This window comes from Hippocampus comes, unplaced genomic scaffold (genome assembly GCF_001891065.2).
Source record: "Hippocampus comes isolate QL1 unplaced genomic scaffold, H_comes_QL1_v1.1 scaffold238, whole genome shotgun sequence".
NCBI lineage: Eukaryota > Metazoa > Chordata > Actinopteri > Syngnathiformes > Syngnathidae > Hippocampus > Hippocampus comes.
In genome coordinates, this window is record NW_017806177.1 from 654,335 (window position 1) to 680,313 (window position 25,979).

Below are 25,979 nucleotides of genomic sequence, written 5' to 3' on the forward strand. Positions count from 1 at the left end.
ATAAAACTTTGCCAAGGAAGTCTTGTGTTTTATGTTTGGTCTTATAAAGCAGTAGTTTTTTTTTTTTTGTTAATTGCTCTCCCCCCACAAAAGTTGAGTAAAATTATGGTTTGATCAACATTAAGGCTGACACTAAGCAGAATAAAATTGTGCTCATCAATTAAAGGGCTGCTTGCAAAAAATATGTATGGCGGAAAAAAAAAAAAAAAAAAACTTATTTGGTCCTATAACAGTTGCAACAAAAAAGATGGCAGAACGTTTGGCTGTTTTACAATACTTGTACTCTTCGTATTTATTTAACTTTAAAAGACAAAAAAAACACCCTTTTTTGGGGGTGGGGGGCAATTTTTAAATAGCTCTTTATGTGTTGGTGTAAAACAAATGTGTAAAACATCAATAACTAAATAATGTGTTTTTAAAAATGGCCGATTTTCACAGATTTGAAAAATTCTAATATCAGTCGGTTAAATCGGATGGCCAATTAATCGTTCAGTCTGAGTTACATTGTACATGGTACTAGATATGAAATTGTAATTGGGCTTGCGCGCGCGCGCGCACAGACACACACACACACACACACACACACACACACACACACACACACACACAAGACCTGGCAGCAGCACAGGAGTGTCTGTGAGAGAGCAAGAATAAATGAATCACTGTTGGATCTCCTGTTGTCGTCGGTTTAATTGCTGCATAGCGGTGGCTGCCAAGCTGAGAGAAAAAAGAAGACGTGCAAACAGTTGCCATGGCAACTTCATTGCCAAAATCAACGAGATCGTCGTCGTAAATGATCAATCCCAATCTGAGCGCGGCGGCGGCATGTGAGAAATATGCGCCGGGCAGGACGCAACCTGCGAGGGCTTCCGCCGCACATGCCAGCCCTGAGTGAGGCTGTCCACATACCAGCCAAAGTGCAAAAAGTGACACAGTTGAATCAAGCTGAGCGAGATGGCCTGAAAATAACATCTCAGATTTCCTTCACAAAAAGCAGATTTTGGATTTTAATCATTTTTTCCCCGCATTCAAGAAAAGCCAAACGACAATGAATGATGCCATTCCAAAGTTGTCCTTTAACACAACCATGAATACTTTTTAATGAACATTGGAAATGTTCAACAGTTCAATGAACACCAAAAACTAAAAAAAAAGACATCACTGAGCATATGAATCAAAGGTGCTGCTTCCTAACTAGATTGGCTTTTGTCTGTGAAAATCTCAAAAAAAAAAAAAAAAAAAAAAAAAAAAAAGCAAAAAAATCCTGCACACAGTGTAAACATTTTCTATCATAGTTAGATTTTACATTTTGATAGTTTTAATTCATTTTTAGAATCACTTGTTAGGTTTTGGTTAGTTTTCCTTTAACAAATTGCTTTATTTTACGTTTTTTTTTTTTTTAGTTTTTTGCATTTGTTGTAGGTTTTTTTTTTTATGTCTGGCATATTTCTCGAGTGTAAAATAATAATTTTAAAAAAGTGACTCGGTATTGTTTATTAAAGTAAATTTCAAATTGACTGCTGCTTTCTTCTGTACGACCGTACATCAATACCGAAATGAATACACTGAAAATAAAACCACAAAGCTCATGGCGAAAATTAATTGACAAAGCCGAATATGAATGGTGTTTTTACTCTCATTCGCAACAATTTGGTCAGTTTTATCAATGTAAAATGAAGTTTCAGTTCAGATTTTCTTTTTAAAGCACACTTTTTTTCCCCCGTCACCCCCCCCCCACAACTGTAGTTATTCTGTTACTTTCTGTAATATAAGGAAGGGTAAAAAAAAGAAAAAACCTCAATCAAAGATGTGGCCCTAAATAGGCCCAGTTGCCACAACTGCATTGCTTGTCCCAGTCTCCCTGGAACTTAGCACTGCTTGCGTAAACAAGGGCCCGGCTTCGTGCGTTCGAGCCGCACCAGCGGCCGGCCGACAAGCAGCCACACGCCGACTGCGAGGAGCCGCCATGGTGCACCCACACAGAACGCGGGGTGGTGTTTAACAGGGATGAAAGAAGCAGATCAGACCACTGGCGAGGGTCGAGTCGGATTCCCTTTCGAGGTTGCCACGGAAGCAGGAGCGTGCCGACCGGGGTGCGGAAAATCCCGCTCTCTCATCTCCATCCAACCAACTGGGTGAGATGAAGCCACAATGGAGTGCGGGTGGGCGCGTCCTTTCGCGTGCCCAGCCCGAATGCCACATGGAATAATATTTCATCTGCGCACCACAGTGAGCCGGCGCCATAAACTCGGGCTGAACCCGTGCGCCGCGCTCTCGCAGCCTCTTGGAGGAGACTACAACAAGCAGATGAAAGGAGGCCTGCCGAGGCGGCGTCTGTTCGGCTCACTCGTTTGCGGTTGCGCACACTTTGGGATGTTCACCCTCGGGGAAAGGATGGCTGAATAAGGAAAATAAATGCATGGACAGCCTGAATAATGGTTTCGCACAAAAATCTGATGTATTTTTAATTTGGGAAAAAAAAAAAGTGGGTCACGGAGGAAAAATTAGGTTCTGCACAGAGGTGCGCCGGAAATGCGTTTTGTGTTGTAGACTGTATAAAATTGTTCTTTTGGTTGAGATTTGGACACGATCACCATAACACTTGGTGATGATGTCATCATATCTGTCTCAGTGGGAAAATTGCTTCAAGCACGTACCGTAGATCAGCGGTGCCCAACCCCCGGGCTGCGCACTAGGACCGATCCGTGAGTCATTTTGTACCGGGCCGCACAGAAATATTAAATAACTTAAATTACTTCCATTTTATTCATTTCAGAATCTCAAAGATGTTTTATTTTGAAAAATGACCGGATTCTCTGTTACATCCGTCTTCAGCAGGGGTGCGCAAAATTTTTTGACCAAAGATCTACTTTTCGATCAACCAACCCCCCGCGATCGACCCGTTACCGCGCACGCACATACACCCACATGCCGTGATGAGCAACAGCCTGACGTGGAGGCATGGGACTCACTTTTGCAGCCTATTAACTATCGTAGCTGATGCGTACAGTTTTAAAATGCTTCTTTCGGCCCTCCAAATTCCCATTCTTCGAGAGTGCCATCGGTGAATTGTACACGAAATGCGCTTTGCCTGACAATAATAATAATAATAAAGGCGCCATCGCAACAGCTCTGATCGCAAGATGCCATTGCAGACTGCTGAGCGCTAACTTCCGGTGACGCAGTAACACACCACCGTACGTTAAACCTGTCCTGCTTTATTTTATTTTGTTTTTTTAAATACTTTTTGTGAAAGTGAGACTGGTAGGATGATTAGGGTTCAGTGTGCATTAACACAAAAAGTATATTACATTAGTTTATATTATTATTAGTATATATAACATGCACAGAGATACACAAATGTTTGTTAGTTTGTTTTTTTTTACTTTCCACCCCTCGCGATCGACTTGGGACCAGGCCGCGAGCTACCCGACGATCGTGATCGACGTAATGAGCACCCCTGATCTCCAGTATGTCACTCTTGACGCAGGTCAAGGTGCGCTTCTCGGTCACATGATAGGTTACCGCTAAAATGAAACACAGGGGCAAGCAAAAGGAGTAAAAAACAAACGTCTTTGGGAAGAGACAGAAGACAGAAGAGGAGCCTACGACTTTCAAGAAAAAGAAGGCTACATTTAATAGACAGTATCAGGAGTCCGACTTCAAATACGGATTTATCTCAACGGGAGATTCACCGAGCCCACTCTGCATAATATGCGGCAATGGGCAGTCGTATTTTTCATGTACTTTGTATTTGCGGTGTATTTTATTTTGAAGGGATTCTTAAACGTTACCATAGCGACCACAGAGTGTTGCGGCCAGATAGGACGGACGTTTCTCGTGTCATGATTCGTTTATTATGTTTCGAAAATACCACAATTTTCATGCAGGTCATGTCATATATTATTTTGTTGTATTTATCCGTCACACCTTAAAGGCCATGTCAATCGGGGGTGGGGGGCCTTTTGAGACAGATAAGATGATATGTAACAACTTCATCGGATGAATGTGTAAACAGAGGCCTGGTCTTGGCAGAAACACCAGTCGAAATACTTTCAAAACAGGTCAAAGTGTCATGCAGCTTGTGTGTAAACTGACAATAGTATTCAATTTTGAATTTTGGCATTCCCCTCCCGCTCTCTCCTCCTCTTCATATTTTCAACAGGATTATGGGGATTAGGAGCACACTGGGCTGCCTTGGCGGTGGACTTTGTGAATGCAAATGATTTTGTTTAAACGGGTATAACACTTTGAGTTGCGCCGCACAAAATCCTCCAAATGGCTTACTTGTCGGAAAGCCAGAAATCATTGGACAAGTTGTGGGGGGGAAATAACTAAGAGACGGCATCAAACATGAAATTAAAAGATCTGCCGAGGACAAGCGAGCAGCGGTCGGCTCGTCTCCGCTTCAAACCGGCAGGAACATTGTGGAAAAACAAGCCGCGCATCAGCTCCATGACAACCACGCCGCTTGCTTTCAGTCCCGGAACAGCATCTCGTCATCTCTCGTCAAAAATCCCGGCACAAGACGATGGCGCGAGGGCGAAGGCCGCGTGCCCCGAGCCAAACTTTAATTATTGTGTCACCCCGCAAGCTCCTCCTCCTCCTCCTCCTCGGCGATCATATCAAGCGCTCCTCCGCATCGCATGACAGCGTGACTGAGATCAACTACAAGCACTGCCAGTGATTTGACAAACGTCATTGGGAAATGAAGAGGGAGGGAGAGAGAGGCCACTGAAGGCTCAAATTCATAAAACTGGTGTGTGTGTGTGTGTGTGTGTGTGTGTGTGTGTGTGTTTGTTTTGTGTATTGGTTGCTTTTGTCAGCCTTCAACATTAAGACAGCTAAATGCCAAAACGATTAGTATGAAAAGAAGATGGCTTTTGCAGTCAATTAAAGGCCACCAAGTATGTGAGAGGGGCCCGACCGCATTTGTCATCCAAATTTGATACCAAAAAAACTGTATAAAACTGTTCCTCAAAAATAACAGTTTTTACAGTTGCGCGTTAGTAATCTGACTGCAGCTACTTCGCAAAGTCACAAATCAATCGTGCGTATACGACATATCAGACGTGTCCGACTCTCCGGGATGTTTTCCTTGTCTCCCATGTCCAACAAACCTGATTCATATCATCAGATCATCAGCAAGCTCTCCAGAAGCCCAATCCCGAGCTCATTCCAAAAAAAAGATGTAGACTTAAATGGAAAAAAAAAAAGTGACGTCAGAACCGGTTGTCAATTTTATGTTGACAGCGGTTATTACTACAGTGGACAGCTTATCGTATTATAAGGTTACAGGTTATCATTATTGGTGCATGAAATGGTTAAGCAGGGTTGTCGACATCTGTTGAAAGTCACTGATCACGCAACTTGTAATCCAACGGAGTAACTTTTAAAATGAAGTCATCAGTAAAGTCAACGTTACTTTTTCATGGTAACGCGGCAACAATAATCCACTCTCTGGACACTTGATTAGGTACACCTATATGGGTCCAATACATTGTCACTATAATGTTAGCCAGGGGCGTAGCAAGACACCTGGGAACTGCTTGAAACTATAAACCGGCCATTAAAGAAGCTGTGTTTTCCATTCATTTCTTTGTGTGTGTGTGTGTGTGTGTGTGTGTGTGTGTGTGTGTGTGTGTTTTTGTAAGCAACTCGTAACACTTTAGTTGCTACAATATGACCGAAATGACTTTAGCCAAAGCTTTCTTGTATAATTGTGCTACTTTTGTGACCCACCAACACTGCCCTCATGTCAACGTGTTTGCCTTTTGTGGCTCATACCGAGCATACTGCCGTGTCTTGACGATACAAACCGCCTGCACACGCCTGCAAAACACACACAGAAATGACTCGATCACACAAATAAAAATGTGAGCATGCCGGTTGGACGGCACTTTGCATGCCCAAGGTGACGCAAGCGGAATGCAACGTCGTCAAGAAATGCTGACAAAGTGCATCCGAGCGCTTTGTGCCACCACGTGGTGAGAGATGGAAGCAAGTTTGGCCGCGATACGAATGAAGGGCAGTGCGGTTAGAAGGGCCGCCTTCCCATGATGCAGTGTGCGGGTCCCAAGTTGAGGAAAAAAGGGAAGGTGGGGACCCTGGGGATGGTGGCGGTGAGGACGGCGAGCTAAGAAAAGAGCTCCTCTGCTCCCGTTTAATCGGGGACAGGTGCTGAAGGAGGAGGAAGGGGAGGCCGGGGCCAAGAAGACCTGGATGGCGGTCTGCCTTTCAACACCTCACGCACACGTTTGTCGACCCCCCACCCCCTCCAAACGTCTTTCTGAATGACGCAACTCAAACATTTTTCCATCGGCATCATGACATGGAAAGATTGGCAGTTTGCGCCCCCTTCGTAAAGACAAGGGAAATTGAAAGATTTTGATAATACAACGTACCGTATTGTCCGGACTATAAGTCGCAGTTTTTTTCATAGTTTGGCCGGGGGTGCGACTTATGCCCTGGAGCAACTTATGTGTGAAATTATTAACACATGATTATGCCATTTCACATGTTATTTTCACATTAAACCACAAGAGGGCGCTATCGGCCTGTGTTGATAAATCGACGATGAGTCTGACGTAGTAAGTGACGTAGAAGAGGAAGCGGCGCATCGTCTACCTCCCGAGTTGGGGGAGTTGTTTAAAAGTGACACCGAGGATGAAGATTTCATTGGATTTAGTGATTTGGAGTGAAACTGATGGTTTGGTAAACTTGTTAGCATGTTCTTTATGCGAGAGTTATCTGAATAACTCTTAATATGTTACGTCGTTACTGACATTACCAGGCATGTTAGTCATGTCACGTTAGTATACCGTACACTTATTCAGCCTGTTGTTCTCTATTTTATTTTTATTTTAAATTGCCTTTCAAGATGACATGTATGTTTTTGGTGTTGTGTTTTATCAAATAAATTTCCCCCAAAAATGCGACTTATACTCCATTGCGACTTATATATGTTTTTTCCTTCTTAATTGTGCATTTTTTGCTGGTGCGATTTATAATCGGGAGCGACGGATAATCCGAAGTGCAAAATTAGCAATGTCAAGGAAAGCGTTTCCAATAACATCATCTTGGCAGTTCCAAGAGCTGTGTATTGGTTGGAGGAGCCAATGTTAGCATGTTGCTAGTAGAAAGTGACATCATCATGGCCGCATGTGTACGATCTGCCGAGTGGTTCATGGAAAACGCAAGCTAGCCGATATTATCGTTTGATTTTCGGTTTGAAAGTCCATCACATCAAAGTAAGCGAGTATTCTTTGAAAAATCAAGTGCAGATGCTAATCAAGCATGAAAAGCATGGAAAGCAATCACTTTTGCCTTCATTTTTTTTTTTTTGCTAAACTAAACTTCCCAACATTAAAAAAAACCCCATCAAAACGAAACCATTTTGGCCATGTTTAACCACACTAGACTGAACATTAAACCAACACAGCTCATAAAAGTCTCGCTACACTACTAAAGGTTGCACGTAAGCGTTAGTGGGAATTGTTGCTAACGTTGATTTTACATCATAGAAGTGCATTTTGGGGACTATCCGTTTAATTTGGAGATTAAAATCAAGTCCGTGACATTTGTCATCTTGCGGACCAGGTAACTTTTAGAATCCCTTCCGGGATCAAGATTTGGGTAGCCTATTTGCATTTTTTCCTACAAGTCTCACGCTGTGGGTTTCATACCAGTCAGGCTGCAATGTGATTTCCTAAACAAAATGCTGACTCATACGTGGCAATTAGCAGCTCGAGCAAGTTGTTGATCTGATGTCGTCTGGCAAGGGGAAGCCCAATTGGACCCGCTGCGCAATCAAGAGGGACACGGTTGATTTCAGGGACAACATGGGAAAAGGTGGAAGCACTTTCACATGTGGAAGGCAAGCGTGTGCAAGAACACGACGTTGGCACTAATGGCTCTTCTTGGCTTTGGAGAAATGAAAACCATGGACCGGGACTGCGGAACCTACAGAAGAATTGACCCCTGGCCGGCCCTGCTATGCAATTCTAAAAACAAAATAAAACCTCGGAGAGAAAGGGTTACAACACATGAAACCCACAAATACTACAAATAAATAAGTTCAATACGGCTGTTGCTGGACTTTATCAACAATGAAATGGCTCCTAATGGGTGGGCCAGGGAGGTGTTCTTATAAGGATAAAAGAAATTTCTGGAGGAGTTGAAGCGTATCCTCGGACGGACGGAGGGCTCGGCCACTTGAGTGTAAATCAGCATTGGCCTCTTAGTGGCGGGAATATAAACTTGAGTGGCCGCTGAGGAATGCACTAAACGGCTCAAGCACGTCTTTATGGGAGAAATGAGCCTCGAAGGGGGGGTAGCACAAACAGAGGGGATCTCGACGGGACTAAGTGTGTGTGTGTGTGTGTGTGTGTGTGTGTGTGTGTGTGTGCGTGTGCGTGCATGCGGTAAACTGACAGGCAATGATTAGCCGAAACGGAGGAGGAGGAGTATGCGTGGGCAGAAGAGTGTAGCAGCGGTGGATGAAAAGAGCACTCGGGTCCGCATAAACCCAAAACGATCGATGCGTTCACTAATCATGCACTAAACATGTGAGCATTAGCATTCCTCAAAATGGAATGCGGGCAGCCGAAGCGTGTTGATTATATTTGTGGAGATATGAGACGGCGACGAGGAATATTACAGATCAGATAGATTTCCTCCCGAGTGACGGGCGGGAGGAAGAAAGCTGTCGCTAAGTGTGTAGGTGGATCAGCTTGCTCCCTGGTCTGTTTACTGACATTTATGGAAATAATTTCATACGCCTAAGCAAGCACCCTCAAATTACTGTATATTACAACCACAGCGTCCACATATGAAGAAAGTCATGCAGGCAGGGGTAGCTTTGCAAATCCTTTTCTGGAGGAACTCTTAACAGTCGACATCATCAGCACAAAAAAAGTTGCGGAGGGTTTTGCTAGTCATTTAATTTTTTTTTTTGGTTTGTTTTTTTTTAAATGAATACTGTCAGAGGGGTTAGAAAAGGCACCAAGTTATTCGCGACACAGAGTAACCACTCGCTTCATCGCAATGCCCGAGCTCCGCCACCCTGTTGTCATGGAAATGAAAGCTGTATTTGACATACGCACCAGACAGAAGCAACTCCCCACCCCTCCGAAAGCCACACACACACACACACACACACACACACACACACACACACACACACACACACACACACACACAAATAGAGACAGGACAGGGCAGGACGGGACAGGACAGGACGGGATAAGACGGGACAGACAGTTTATGTAATAAGGCAGGGGTGTCAAACTCATTTTTGTCGCGGACAACGTTGTAGGGACAGTTTCCCTAAGAGGGCTATTATGACTGAATTTTGTAAAACCGTATAAATGTTTAATCACATCCACATATGACATATTCAGTTCACAACATATTGGTGGATATCTTGTTTTGAAATCAAAAGTCAAGACTCATGGTTTGTTCAGCCATTGTTTACATTAATGTAATAAGTACGTAAGAAGATAATGCTTGCAATATCTCTATGTAATGATGGATTAAATACGACAATTTGAAATTTTGATTCTGACTTGAGCAAGCATCATGGAAAAGTTGACCTACTTAATTTGCTCTCGTGGGCCGCACAAAATGATATGGCAGGCCAGATCTGGCCCCTGGGCCTTGAGTTTGACACCTGTGTAATAAGGGAACCACCGTGGGAGGGATGACTGTATTCGATGAACCTCAACGTGAGCCATGATTTGAATCTCAAACCTCCAAAGTGATAGGCAGACGCGCTAAGCACCAAGCCATAGGGCCAAAGCGGACAGTATCTATCTTCTTATTGACTCCATTTCAGCCTGAACAGGTCGAACAGGAAAGTGAGCTGTAGAGGCCTCCCTCCCTTGCACACATGGGTTGGACCGCAGCTTTGTATTACGCTATCGTAAGCTCCAGGCGCGAACTCGCAGTGGCTGGAAAATAAAACATACATCCCCTTCCCTCTTCTGGCCACACTGCGCAGAGCTTTGGAAAACAAAAAACAAACAAAAAAAAAGTGCAGTGATTCAGTTTTTGGGAGTCATTGGAAACAGAAATGGAGACTATGAGTCTTTTGTCCAAGCGAATGAGTCATTGTGACTATCCTGTTCCTTTGCACAGCTTCCCTCCAGGCAGCATTTTGGAATCACTTTTCACTCCTGTCATGCACACGCCCCCCCAATGCTTGCATTAAACAGAGCCGAATGATGTATCGGCAAGTCCGATCACGCGCTCGCTGCTCGTTTTTACATGAGCCCAGAGTGTGAGCAAGGCGCCGTTTGACACGGAAAATCTGGAATCCGGATCGGAGATTACACACGCTGCGCAAGCATGAAAAGATAGCGAGTAGGCTCGAGAGATATAGCCCTTTGTTGAATAAAACATCCAGAGAACAATCTCATGTCGCACTGCAAACTGCATCCGCAGCAAAAAAACAAAAAACACACACATACAAAAAAAGAAAAACATCAACAACATCAACAAAAAGAAGCACACCACACATCAACGAGAGGGGAGATTCTCTTCAAACAGTGACTGATTTCCCCACGGGCTCAACACGGCAAAGATGGCAGTCGTTCCCGAAAGGGAGCAGCTGTCATCCGTGCTGCTGACCTCAAACTTAAGTCAGTAATTGACACGTTCGGTTCCGACGTTCACATTTTTCCAGGAAGCCATTTTTCACAACAACCAACGCTGTGTGGATTTAATGATTCATTTGGTTCAGCTCCAACGTAAGAATGAAGTACCCACTTGCAGCCTAACCCATATTTCCCTCCGATTGCTACCTAGCAACATAACTGTCGGGTTGCTTGAGTGTGTTCAGTGCTTTACAGGCAACTATGAAATCATTGTAAATGAAATGACAACACTGGTTACTGTTGAATTAGAGAATCCTCGGCCACTTCAAAGTCAACTAAAGGCCTGATGGTTAGATGTGCCTGACAGATTATCCTGAGCAATTATCTTGTGATGTTTGGTGTGTTAAAAGTGATGTTTTTTTTTCTTAAGGAAGAAAAAGAACAATACAGACTGGAAGTGACGTAAAGTTGGCAGATTCATATTAGAAGCTGTAAATTGGGGTACAGTACAAACTGTACTGATAATCGGGGCCAAATTTGAGCATTTTGACGGTGTTGTGGAGGGTGTTAAATGATTTTCCCTCCCCAATAATGCACTTTGAGTTGATAATCGCAAATGCTAAACCTGTCCAATATTGACAATCGCAACGCTGAGGTTGACCATTCACCACAATAAAAACCAGAAGAGTTTGCTACCGCAGCGTCGTTCCCAGACAAGCTAACAGTTAGCTTAGCTTTTTAAATAACTTCGACTGCAATTCTTTTTTTGTATTTTCCACCACTTTGAATGCCCTGCAGCACTGTGCTGCCTCTCACAGGTCAGTCATGGTACTACGACAGACATCTGCTTTGGGAGAGAAGACTATTATTTCACGTCATGAGTCACGCAGTTTGTAAGAAGCATTTCTGCCACCCCCAGGACTGGAGGAGCATCGAGTCATGTTTGGGCTGCTTTGTATTGTGCGACTAAATCTGGTTCTTTACCAATTAGAAGGACTGCCTGAAGGGCACCCATATTGGATAGCTGTTTAGGACAAATACAAATGACTTAGCTAGAGGAAGACTTGAGTCACTCACCCAAATCTTTGGATCCTTGACTCTCGCTGGCCAGCTCGCCCATTCTCACCAGAGCGTCGAAGTAGCCTTTCGCAGCAAATGTCACATCTGTACCAAAGAGTGAAAGCAGTGTGCTTGGTGAGTTCAAAAAGAACAAGAGCCATTTTTGCAAATTTCCTTCCTCTCAGCTTGATGTCGGAACAAAAAAAACAACTAATCTGATGCTGCTGCGTGATTGTTCCCCATGTTGTTTGCATTTTGCTTTCCTGATTGCGATGAGATAATTATTTCCCGGCAGGTCGTTTTGCACTCGGAGGGGCCTGAAAAACTATTTTCTGTTTCGTCTGATACTGAATATATAATTAGGTGGGAAATTACAGTAGCTTATCAAATATTGTTGAATGATATCTTTAGGTTCCAACTTCAAATATGGCAAGGTCAACAATGTTTGGCTGAATAATGGGTGCTTGTGGAGGCTCTCAGTCGTACAGGAAAGTTCCATCGTAGAAAGGGTTCTGTCAGTCGTCATCTGTACTTGTGGGTAAAAAACAAAACCGGCTAATCAGCGGCGCGCTCAAAAACGACATCTGCGGGTTCTGGACAGTGTTAAAAGGCGAGCTAGCAGAGCAAGTGAACGGACGGCGTTGACACAATCCTATTGTCACGGTCATTCATGGACAATGATATAACTCCAAAGAATACCTTTTAAAAAAAAAATAGCATTTAAAATAACAGCATACAGTATTGTACCGTTTAAAAACGTAAACATAAAAGAGAATGTAAAGATCGAAACAGTTTTTCCTTCCCTTTCGCTGAACTTGAACTACTTGAATGTTTTTGACCTTTTTCGTCACACTTTCAGTTGCTTTTCCATCTTTTCGTGAACAGCCGAGAAATGATTTTCACGCCCGTTTCTGGCATGTATCGACGCCTTCTCATTCAGTCGAGCGCACGCGGTCGGAGTGCAGCGCTTGTAAACTTTAATGGACATCATTCGCGTCTTCTTCTCAGCACTTGTTTTCTTTGATCCCATAATTAGGAAAAAAAAAAAAAAAAAAAAAAAAAAAAAAAAAAAAAAAAACCCAAAAAAAAGAGAAGCGAAACGTCCTTTTTTGTTTTTTGTTTTTTGTTTTTGTTTTTGTTTTTTTTTTTTTGTTTGTTTTTTGTTTTTTACCCACAAGTACAGATGACGACTGACAGAACCCTTTCTACGGCTGAATAATGGGTGAATAATGGGTGATAGCAACATACCACGCGAGTTGCCAGTGCATTTCAATAGAGCTAACTTTAGCCTGAATTCAATGATTAACTCTGTGTATGAGTTTTCCTTCAGAAAAGACTTCTTTGTCCTCTTGCAGCAAGTATTTCATAATGTAGCCTAGTGGATGCTTGAGTGCATTCATTCGGGTCATTTGTGATTTGTGTCCTGTACGTCTGAGCACGTTGGGTTTGTCATGTTTGACACAAACCAAGCTAAGATGTACGCTATATTTGCTATTTCCGTTAGCCACCAACTGCCGAGTATGACAGTTAAGAATGGTTTGGCTCATCTGTGACAGATGATGTGTATTTAAGTCCCTTGGTTTGTGCTAATTGATCAAAACTGGCTGAAGCTGTTGACCACTTATTCCTTTCTTGCACACGCCAGCTAGCTGCCGACCACCTAGTATTAAAGTTAAAAATGTGAAAAAATTTTGTTTGCTCATCATTTGTGACCGTGTCATGTGTTTGAGTCCATCAGTTCGGACCATTTCACAAGACCCGAGTAAAGCTTAGCTTCTTGCGCTAAAGCTAGCTTCTTGCGCAAACCGGCCAGCCACACTCTGCCTAGCATGACAGTGACAATTTTGTGATTTTTTTTTTCTTTTTCTGTGACTGATGTCCTGCATCTGTGAGTCCATTGGTTTCAACTGTTTGAAACAAACTGAGTAAAGATTTTTGACCACCTTGTGAGCATATCGCTCTGGCCACCACCACTACACGATGTGACGGTTGCAAATGTTACAAAAGACTTTCATTTGGATCATGGATGATGGGTGTCATGTATTTGAGCTAATCTGTTTGTGTTGTGTAAGGACCACTAAAAAAAGATGTTGACTGCTATGTTAACGTCTTGCGCTAGCCACCAGCTCGTTAGCTGCCATATGCTTCTTCTTTAAAAAAGAAGAGTACTACATGCAGTTTGTGTTTGATCGAATGAAATCAACTGTTCACGTCATCTAAAATGTTTTAACATTTCGGGTTTCATTTGATACAAGTGTGACATGTTATGTTTTATAAAATGGTGTGTATTATAAGTGAAGACAGCGTTTAATGGGATCATCCTTCCATGGATAATCACGTAGTTGCGGCGCATTGCAGCCAAAGCGCATTGCAATCCGAGCTCACAGCTGTTCCCAACTCAGCGCTTTCCGCTTGATAACGTCTTGTTTTGACATCTTGTGATCGCACCTTTTTCTTGAATGAGCCAAGACCTCATGCATGCTAACAGATATGTATGAACGTGTGCAGGCAAGATGGAGGCTGAATGGCAAATTTACTCTTCAAGAGCCCGGTGACATGTGGTAAAAGCAGGTCAAGAGTCCAGAGAGGGGTTTGTTTGCTTCTTTGTATTCCCCCAGCGGCCAGTATAACTAACCTCCATTTTTTTCATCTTTTCCAGCCGAAGCAGAACAAGTGCACTTGGCCCTACAAAGTCATATCTGACGGCTGTTTGGCTGACAGATGCGTGGCCAATCACAACAGCTCCGGTGTAAGCGCTTGTTGAGAAGAGTTTGTCAGAGATATATGATTCAAGTCCTCTGGTTAGGATAGAGCAAATGAGCTGCAGCGTGTGTTTATTCATAGCAAAATTGGGGCACGGCATCTATGAGAGTGGAAGCCGATATTTGATCAAATATGGCAAAAATGAATCGATTATGTCTCTTCATTATGAGCGAAGATGTTCCCGCATGTGAAGATAACGTGTAAATAAGCTGGATCTACTGCATGAAGCTACTTTACTGCTGACAAATGCAGCGTGTGTATTTGTTTGCATGTGCGCGATTCAAAGAGACAGATGGAGGGGATTACTGGGGAGTTTAAATCGGAGGAATGGACAACAATGGACCTTTCGCAAAGCCACGCCCCCACAGAGTTAGATGAAGTGGAAGCGCTTGGCCTCGTGCTCTGTTGACTCCATCAAAAAAATAAATAAATAAATAAAAATTAAAAAAAAAAACTCCTGTCAATGTGTCGTTGCTGTCAGGCGGAAATGCCAATGTCCAAATATGGTCAATTTCTTATTTTGACGAAAATTGATACTATTCGTCTGCCCCCATGTCATCTGTTACCCTTTCTCCTCATTAGCCAATTTCGAGTGTTGAAAATAGTTTGAGGGCTAATATATTAACACTTCAATTGTCTGGTAAGTGTTGTAAAACTTAGCGGGAGCTGTGCGGCATTATGTCACCTCAAGACTTAAGTCTGGATGTTTGGTTACAGTTGAGTCAGCCCGATTACTGTCATGCTTTGGCGCAGAAGGAAGCACGTCAGCCACCAAGTAATAGCATGCTGGTGTTAGCCAATTGATCCAAAATGCTATTCTCCCATTGTGGGGCCTCGCCCAGCGAAGCAAACCAGGCTAGCCACATGCTCACTGCATTTGATGTAGGCCCATTCTTAAACAGACATTCTTAAACTGGCCAGCTTTCTCAACAGTAACTAAGCAGGGGGCAGGGTCAATTCCAGTCGTGGCACCATATGGACATAAAGGTCCCCCTTCAAATGAACCTCTTAGTGGCCCTCGGGTCAAGTAAATCTTGCAAAGTGGGTATTTAATAGCTCAGGGAGTCCGTGCCAGTCTGGCTCCATCCTCCCACTGTGTCCTGGATTAGATAGCGTATGTGTCAAGCAGTTGGGGGGGAAGAAATATAACAGCGCTCGGGAAGAAGGGGTTGCTGGGGAGGGAGTGGGGGGTGGGGGTGTTGGCAAGGCTTTTATTCGGGGGTGGCGAGTTTGGATAAATCGCAGTTGGCAAATTAACGAACAGACGACGGCACGATCACGTGTTCGCCTTGATTAATTTGTCTCCCCACAGCGAACTGTCATCACTTCACATTAGAGGTCCTTTTGTGTTCCTCTTAATACACCTCCACAACAGTAGAGAGGACAAAAAAACAAACAAAAAAGGTGGCTAGGCCTGGCCATTTCGGTAGCAGGATGAAAATTGTCCTTTTATAGTCAGACAAAAAGGCGAGAGGAGGTAAGATATATAGCGAAAGAAAGCCCCATTGGCAGAGCGCCTGAACCTGAAGTAGAGAATTAAATGGACTTACTGGCAAGAGCCTTCTCGTAGGTCTTCCCCATGGCAACAAAGTTCCGTAAGCAGGGGTTGAACTGCTCCATGATTGTCTGAAAGACATAAAAGACATAGTTGAAGGTTGCACGGGGAAGCCAAAAATTACTCTGAGCAAAACAGAATGATTTGGAGGCATGCATGCTCGTCAACCTATCAAGTGGGAAATTATCTGCCTGATTCTGAAAATGCCCTTCTGCACCACTGTTTATGCTACCCCGCCAAAAAATAAAATCAAATTAAAAAATGGTTTTCAATGAATGGGATTTTGGAGCCAATCACCGATCAGGGAGTTTAATAAAAAAATTTAAAAAAAAAGATAAATGATTAGAAGCTGAAATAATCTAGCTAATCTATATAACGTTTTTTTGTTTTTTTTTACTGCACAGTCATATCTGCGTTGTCTAACAAAAATGACAAAGTGTATATAAAAAGTCTACACACACCTGTTCAAATGCATGCTTTTTTTAAATTAAAAAAATTTTGAACGAGATATTACATTTCAAAACCTTTTCCACCATTAATGTGACCTACAACAATACAGTGGTACCTCTACTTACGAAATTAATATGTTCTGGAAGAAATTTCTTAACTAGAAAATTATGTTAGTAGAGACGCGTTTTCCATGTAAATGCCCTAATCCACAGGTGTCAAAGTCAAGGCCCGGGGGCCAGATCCGGCCCGCCACATCATTTCATGTGGCCCGTGAAAGCAAACCATTTGTGTCAACTTCCATGATCCTTGCTTAAATCTGTTCCGGAATCTCAAGTTGTCATACGTAATAACTAACAGTGACATTTTGCAATAATTCTGTTACCCTGTTTACACTCACTTAAGCAATAATTGAACAAATACATGACTGACTTCAAAACTAGTGAGTCTTTTTTTTTTTTGTGTACAAGTAATAATGTGATGTGATGATTAAACATTATTTTGGTTTCACTGTCTTAACGGCCCTCCGAGGGAAGACGTAACTCCAAAGTGGCCCGTGACAAAAATGAGTTTGTCACCCCTGCCCTAATCCGTTCCAAGCCCCCCAAAATTCAGACATGTTTCGTAAAGCATAAAAAGTATTTCAAAATATGTAACAAATACAGGTTACAATTAGATTATTGCACAATAAATTAGAGTTGTGCAGAATGTAAAAAACAAAGAATAAAGAATAAAAATGATGGTCATTTCACTTTTAACTGTGTCCTCATCGTTTTTTGTCGTCTTTAGTTCATGTTCTGTCTCAGAGGTGGTTTTTGCCTGCCGTTTTGTAAAAATCTGATCCAAGGACGTTTGCTTTTGTCAGCTTTTGACAATCCTTTTAAAATGTCCAAGGCAAACATCAGCACAGTGAGCGATCGCCCGACTGGTGAACACTTTTTCTGGGTGATTCACATTAACGTAAAACTAACGGAACACCTCATGGCCCAAGTTGCAAATGACGAGGACGCTGCATAGACTCAACTCAACTGTATTTATAGAGCACTTTCAAACAGCCAGACACCTATCTATCTATCTACACACATAGACACACACAGTAAAGGTCCCTCTTAGCCAATGGGATGCCAGGATGATGCTCGGTATTAGCCAATGGCAGAACAGCTACAAGTATGTTGCATTCAGGAAATTCAGAGCTGCGACTTGCAGCCCATAATGTATTTTTACCATTCGTATCTTGAAATTTCTTTCGTAACAAGAGGCAATATTTTCCCGTTAAAATGTTTCATAATTTGAAAATTTCATATGAAGAGACATTCGGAAGTAGAGGTACCACTGTATGTACAAATCAACTGAGAGGGGAAATAAAAGCTCTTTATGAGTGGAGGGGAAAAAATTGATAATGTAGTTGCACAAGTGTGGACACCGTTTGGTAATTGTGAAGTAGCAGTGTCCACCATTTAACAGATTAACCCCAACCGAGTGCCATATCATTTTTTCCCCCTTGAACAAGGGTTACAGGTTACAGTCCACCTTAATGGTGGAAAAAGTTGTGAAATTATTTACATTGGCCTTATCCCCTCCCCTCTGCCCCATCATGACCAGTTTGGTAAAGAAAAAAGATAAGAACCACTTTCGAGAATACCAACAAGGTATGCAGAGCTGCATCGAGTTCCAAGCACCCCAGTTTGAATGGAGGGGAAAAAAATTGATAATGTGGTTGCACAAGTGTGGACACCCCTTGGTAATTGTGAAGTAGCAGTGTCCATCATTTAACAGATTAACCCCAACCGAGTGCCATTTCATTTTTTCCCCCTTGAACAGGGGTTACAGGTTATAGTCCACCTTAATGGTGGAAAAAGTTGTGAAATTATTTACATTGGCCTTATTCCCCCCCCACCCCCACCCCATCATGACCAGTTTGGTAAAGAAAAAAGATAAGAACCACTTTCGAGAATACCAGGTCTGCAACACCAACAAGGTAAGCAGAGCTGCATCGAGTTCCAAGCACCCCAGTTTGAGAACCACTGATACGAAGACGACGGACACACACGGCTCATTAGATGAACGGAAGCTCATTCCCTCAAGCTTCATGTTGTTCTCATCACATTGCATATCGGAGCGCACCGCTCTTAAAATGCAGCGTGCGCGCAGCGCATCTTGACATCGGGCACCGTTTGCCGCTTCCTCATGTACTTCCTCCGGGGCTTCCTCCAATTATGCGCTCGCTGCTCGGCTTAAGCCAGGAATGGCCTCGGGGATGGCGACGGCGATGCAGCTGCACCACACTGCAGTCAGCAAAGCGACACCGGCCGTCCACAAACTGCGGCAAAGCCTTCCAAGAAGTCCAACTATCAAACAGGCAAGCTCATCCTGACAATCACAATGTCTGACTTCTTCATTTTAATGAGGAAAACGTCAAGCCAAGGCGTCTTATCTTACATCATCTTTTCTCATTGAAATGGATGGAAGGGCCCCTCAAATCAAACAACAAAAATGTTTGGACTGTGTTTGAAAGAAGAAAATCAGCACTCTCTAATACTGTACTTACGAAAAACAGATATTAATCAACCAAATGAACAGAATTTTTTACTTTGGTTGAGATGGACATTGTGATGCTCCTTCTGGTGTGTCCAGCTTGGCCACCTGAGGGCAGTACAAGGCGGCCATACGGACAAAGAAAGGTGGCCAGTCTTCCATAAGCCACTCAATATTAATTGTTCTTTGCAGGGGATAAAGAACATAAGCCTGCGAAATATTCCTTTAGGGCTGGAACTATCATCTTTTTAGAAACGATTATTTTAGTTGTACCAGGTGTGTCAAACTCATTTTTGTCGCGGGCCACATTGTAGTTATGGTTTCCCTTGGAGACCAGTTATGAATTTTTGGCGGGCCACATCTGGCCCCCGGGCCTTGACTTTGACACCAATGACTTTTATTATTGATTAAGTGAATAAGCAGATTTTGCATTAAAGGGCATTACAAACCCATCTTTTTAACCAATCATTGTTTATTTGGTATTTAATGACTTAAAAAAATGAAACAATTAAGCAATAGCACACAAGAGGGATTAATGTGCTCACCAAACTTTTTGAAACCGATTACAGGTTTGGTCGCGTTACTTTCCAGCTTGAAGTAAAAAGCAACCATTTGCAAATGTCCTACTTTGATTAAATACAAAAGATGATCCGTCTGCTTTCATGAAGGGCGACAGAAATCAGACAATAATGACTGTTGATAAGTTGTTGATTAATTTTGACACCTCTACTTGTGAATGTTATTGTCCAACATCTGCCTATATGCGATGCGCCAAGCGTTTATGTTCAAACATCTGTTGCTGAGGGGCTTAGTTATCTCACTGCAACACTGATGCCATTTGTTAACCTTTCCGTGGCGTCTTGGTAAGCATCAAGGAAACAGACTAAGGCAAAGCTAAGTTTTGAAGGCCAGAGAAGAGCTCAGTTTAGTGGTGAATTTAATGTCTATTCAACTCTTTTGGGATCAGAACGAGTGGAAAACTTACAATTTAAAGTAAGGCAATTATGAACATTTTGGGGGGCATCAATTACTCACATTTTTTTGTTGTTTGCTTTTGAAGAGCTTGCTGGCTGTTGTCAAATTTTCACAAGGAATGATAAGTTATTGAAAAGGGGAAATAACCTGAAATTGTGCCGTTGGCGTCATAGTTGAACATAACCAGCACTCAAAATAAAACATAACGGACAATAAGGGAGCTCAAATGCACGAGGTGTTGCCTTCAAAGGCCACTGATTCTCCTGGTGTCTTCAAGAGCTCGCCACAAAACTCCGCCAAGGAACGCCCGGATGCAAATTTGTAAAGTGAATCAGAAGACGCTTTGTCAGGGCTGCTCTACTTCTATTCAAGACAGAAAGAACCAGACTTCACCCCAAGAGCTGTGGGGCTGGTGTCTCTTGTTTTTTTTTCCTTTTTTTACATACAGTAACAACTTTGAAGATGAACAAAAGGCTGAGAATACTGTTTGAAAACAAAGACAGCAAATAGGTGCGAGCGCCATGTCAAACGAATCCCAGCCATATCAGTCACTGCCAAAGTAAAAGCAAGGTGAATTCAAGAATGAAATTGAAGAGTTGATCATCAGACTCTGACGCAGAGGCCGTTGAAAACTTTTTACACAAAGTCGCGCTTACAAAAAAGAATCAAATAAAATAACTCTGATGGCCAGCATAATGTGAAACATTAAAAGACGGTACCGGCCAGAAAACGAGACAGAGGTTCCATTCATAAAAAGTATATTCGATATATGGTTTTGTAAGCCACCATAACATGATGCATGTTATGAATATTTGTGTTGCGATTAAAAACAGTGGTACCTCTACATACGAAATTAGTTGGTTCTGGAAGAAATTTCTTCACTAGAAATTTTGTAAGTAGAGACACGTTTTCAATGTAAATGCCCTAATTCGTTCCAAGCACCCTCAAAATTCAGACAAAAATGTTTCCGAAAGCATAAAAATTCATCAAAATATGTAACAAATACATGTGACAATTAGATCATTGCACAATAAACAAGACTTTTGCATCATGTAAAAAACAAAGAATAGAGTCAAGAATACAAATTGTGGTCATTTAACTTTTAGCTGCGACCTCCTCGTTTTTTGCCCTCTTTAGTTCATGTTCTCTCTCAGAAGTGGTTTTTGCCTGCCGTTTTGTAAAGAATTGAGCCGAGGACGTTTACTTTGTCGGCTTTGAACAATCGTTTGAAAATGTCCAAGCATAGCGAGCGATCGCCCGACTTGTGAACACTTTGTCTGGGTGATTCACTACCGGAACACCTCTTGGTCCAAGAGGTGAATGACGAGGACGCTGCATCGACACCTATATATCTATCTACACAGATAGACACATATGGTAGAAGACCCTCTTAGCCAATGGGATGCCAGGATGATGCTCGGTAATAGCCAATGGTAGAGCAGCTATAAGTATGTTGCGTTCAGGAAACTCGGAGCTTCGAGTAGCAGCCCATACTGTATTTTTACCTTTCGTATCTTGAAATTTCTTTCGGAACAAAAGGCAATATTTTCCTGCTGAGACGTTTCATAACTTGAAAATTCCGCATGAAGAGACGTTCGGAAGTAGAGGTACCACTGTATAGGAATTGGAAAATTCTTCAATTAAAGTGCATTGCACATAAAAGTTAAATAGTGTACCAAACTGTTCAAAAAAATGGTTCTTCAAGATTAAATGTAAAGATAGTGAAAGTTCAATACAGCTACCAATTTACTTGGGCAGTGATTCTCTTAGGTACCACTAGAGGGAGCCAACCAAACTCATCCACCTCCTGATCAAATTCGGACATGTGTCACTCAGACATTTTTTGTTTTGGTTTTTTTTGGTGCCTGCTTCTATGATAAACAATCCACCAAATCACATACCAATTGGTAGAACTGGTGTGCAAAGCTGATTTCTGACACATTTCTAGCGAGCGCTACTCCGTGAGTTTTGTGAGGGGGGTGATTTTCGGCACTCGGTGCATTTTCGGATATGTTGAAAGGCAACTCATTCGTCTGAGGAATATTCATCAAACAGCACATTCATTGACCAAATGAATAAGCGCCTGCAGTGTTCTGAAGATTGGCAGAACATCATCCCAAGGAGCCAAGCCAAGTGGCCTCCATCTTGTTTGTACTCTAAACTAGCTTAGCCATTAACGTGGAAACGAGCGAAAGGGGGCGACCCTGTGCTACTGTCGCCAAGAGAAGACTTCCCTGGCCAACTCACCGAGGGAAATATTCTTCAACAATGCTGCGCTCTACTTCAGTCTATTGCGAGGTGAGTGATGAATACACACACACACACACACACACACACCCTTGTGTGTGTGCGTGTAGTTAGTTGTGCACACACCCACACACGTACAAAGCTTTTCTAATAACAAGTGGTGGTGTTTTAAAGCAGTGGGAGGATTGCATAACACTGCATCATTACGGCACACTCGCTCCCTGAACAAGCCAAAAGGTAGCCGAGGCGCACATCTTTCTTCAACTGAATCAGAGGTTCTGAACCTTGTGAGAAGTACCCAACCCAACCGGTTCATATGCGCATCCACCGAACCCTTCGTGAAAAATAAAAATATGATTCAAGAAGTGTTCCTTCAGTTTTGCCGGTGCGAGACGAGAGTTGCTCAACGTGGCATGACAAATCATGCAGATAGGACGCCGAGTTCTATCACGTACCGTGATGCATGTGAATCCATGTTGTGCATACTCGTCTGACCACTTTATTTTTTTGCTCGACATAGCATGTGTTAAAGACACACGCTGGCGACTGAGCGAACTAAATTTCCCGCAGCACTGATTGGACAAGCGATGTAATGCGATCATCTGCAGCCAGTGATGGCCAAGCGGCCATGTCAAAACCTAATTGACATGGTGAGTCGGCTGTGTCTTAACTGCCATGGCAGAGGCTTTGTCGAACCCATGAGACCGATTCATCCCCTAGGGTTCGATCGAACGCAGGTTAAGAAACACCGAAGTGAATAGCCCACGCACACACACACACACACACACACACACACACACACACACACACACACACACACACACACACGCACACACACACACCTTCTCTCTCATAGTCATTCATAAACATTATCTACTCCCTTATGCGCGCACACACACACACACACACACACTCTATCTCACAAACGCTGTCACCACAAGAAACACTGGCTCTCAAAAGCCCACATTCACACTCTCAAAGACAACACACACACTAACACACACTTAAACTCACTCCCGCAGGAAGTCAGACACACACACACACACACACATGCGCACACACACAAACCCAGGGCCACTGAACTCAGCGGAGCCATATACACACTTACCAGTGCATTTCCTAAGGAGATGATATGACACTAGAGGGGAAATGGGAGGTAGTTTCTTCCGTCATCCAACCTAAATTGGTCATCCCAGTTCTCTTGTGCTACATTGTTAGCCTAATTGTGGCGGCTAATTGGGAAACGGGGCCAGAGAGAGAGCCAAAGATTGGAAAGAAGCATTCCTATTCACAAGACAGCGGAGAGGCTCTAATAAACATCACCACAGCTGTTGTCAGTAAGCTACATCACTATAACTCCCATTTCCCATTCAATGGAAAGAAAAAGTCAAACAAAAATCTGAAAAAAAAAGGAAATAATAATTGTTTTCCCCTGCATAGGTGTAGAATTGCTAATGATTGGCACCAAAGCACTATTTTCACATTAGACAGGAGTTGGGCCTCTTCTCATTCCAACGTAGTTCAGTGGCACCAAGAAGCCGCAGGTTTGCTATTGCTTAAGTCTTGCACTGCACACGCAGACGGAATGAATTGACTTTGAGCACGGAGGCAGCCAATTAAAAAGGTGTTTGACAGCGCCGGGACAAGCATTTCAAAACAACAGCAGAAAGATTAACACTATTTACTACACAGTCCCAAACTTCGTTAGAACTGAAATAAGGTCATGCCTCGTGGAACGTGTGCCCATTCAAAACACGGAGCGCTAATCAGTCGACCGACTTCCGGCTGCTTCTGCGCCACACGCGCACAGGCACGGGCAATGTCATGCAAAGTGGGGTAACAAACACCAGCTGAGAGCAAAGCCATGCAAATCAGACGCCAGCGTGCCCTCATCTGTTCCTTCTGAGCGCCGTCAACATCCCCCAACCCACGGAAGATGGAGTCAAGACCTCATCGTGCAGCGAGGCAAAATGAGCGTCAACTCAATATGAGCCTTAAAATTAGAAAGTTTGTAGATTGTCACTCTTACAAACGTGTTAATGATATTTTTCATCAATAGGAGGCTTGCGTCCAAGAGGTTTAGTTTGTTGTTTCAATTTCCTTCCAAAAAAATAAAATTAAAAAATTGAAATAATCCAGCAGTAACTGCGGGTGAGGAGAAATAATCAAGTGGATTTTGTAAATGCGATTTTTTTTTTTAAAGTGAACCAAACTAGGGCTGCAGATATTGAATATTTTTGATTGACTAATCAAGTAATGTCATCTAAATGTTTCAAAAAAAAAATTGCATTCTTGAACAACAAAATGTGCATGCGCATGCGGTTCAAGTCCGATTATTGTACACTTGTGGTCACCATCCACACATTCGCCACAGCTTTAAAATGCGTGGCCTGTCCTGATGAGTGACGTGGGTGTCGACAAGTGTCAGTGGCTAGTCAGTCTGGACATCAGTTCTGGCCATCGTGTATGAATGTTTATTACGTCTTTCTTTTGTTCAATAAAATATGGTTCTCACAGTTTGTTGTGCTCCCTTTAAAGAGTTGAGATAAAAAATAAGCCTAGCCTGCTAGCTAATGTCAGCTCTTCAGCATGTTATCCGTTTTAGCGGCAAATACGTGCATCTGTGCCATTCATCCGAGCAACACAAGTCAATGAATTAGCCAGTCCCTCAATGATCATGTTAGCTATGTGGTGCTGGGCTCACTTCCAAGCAATTTAGCTCATCATCTCTTCGATTGACACTCGACACATTCAAGTGTTCGTTTACTCTGAGAATGCTCGAGCAAATTGCCACCCAGAAGTTTGTGCGGCGTGATGATCAAATGGTCAATAAAACATTCAAGAAAAAGGTCAGCATGCAACAACTGTCATGCAAGAGTCAAAAGACGGAAATTGCTGTTCGTTGTGTTTTTAAAAAAAAAAAAAAAAAAAACAAAAACTGCAGACTTCAGTCATTGCGACTTGGATGCAAGTCACCCGTTTTGATGACTTGGGACAAAAACTAAAAGACCTGACACTCGACTTGGCTTCAAGCTCTGGCTAGCTGCGGCCATTCTGACAAAACGCGCTGCGTAATGAAGCCTTGAAAAAAAAACAAGAACAGATTTTTATAAAGCGATGACTAGAGCATGTGAACTATATTACAGCGCAAGCGTAATCCAACAATTACTTGTCGGCGGCTTTGCATACGAGGCGCTTTTTGCCGCTGAGGTCTCCTTCGTTATTAGAGCCAGTCGTTAAAAGCGTCCATCGATTAGTAGCGGGTGTCCAATTAAGCAGATGACCCGAACAGAATATTTCTGAGGAAAAATCCAGCAGGGAGGGCTTGAAAATAATAAGGGAGGGGGGGAGCAGCATTCCACTCAAGTTGAAGTGAGACTTGAAGCATGATTTGCCCAGAGCAAGGCGTGTGGACGTTCATGATAATAAAACGCCGCAAGATGGATCTTAACTACTAACCTTGCTAAGGAAGGAAGATTAAAAAGCAGCAGGCAGGTTATTAAGGTTTATTTATTACAGCCGGATGGGAGGGCTGAACACTTAATCAAATTCAAAGGTTGCAAAATCGCATTGTCGTAGAATGCGGATACACCCTTAGCGTAAAAATTTCGGAAATGACAAAAATGGGCGTTTTTCTAAAAAAAAAAAAAATGGAAAGAATTAATTGTCACATATTAAATTGCAATGCGTCAACTCTTTTCTAAATTACTCGATTCGTCATTACAGCCCTACAAACACTGTAAATAACGGGGCACATGTGCAATGCAAAACAGCCCTTGCATGACATTTTTCCTCAATCAAAT

The 25,979-nt window shown here is 42.7% G+C and overlaps 1 protein-coding gene across 6 annotated transcripts in view; it reads right to left on the reverse strand.

Annotated features, from left to right (window-relative positions):
- The window catches only part of baiap2a (BAR/IMD domain containing adaptor protein 2a), a 69,125-nt gene that overhangs the window by 32,608 nt on the left and 10,538 nt on the right, over window positions 1-25,979 (reverse strand). For all 6 annotated transcript variants that reach the window (XM_019897409.1, XM_019897411.1, XM_019897413.1 and 3 more), the window contains 2 exons: window positions 15,968-16,043; window positions 11,673-11,759 (listed from right to left, as the gene is read on the reverse strand). In XM_019897409.1, coding sequence (XP_019752968.1) covers window positions 11,673-11,759; window positions 15,968-16,043 — 163 coding nt within the window. The remainder of the gene's footprint in view (window positions 1-11,672; window positions 11,760-15,967; window positions 16,044-25,979) is intronic.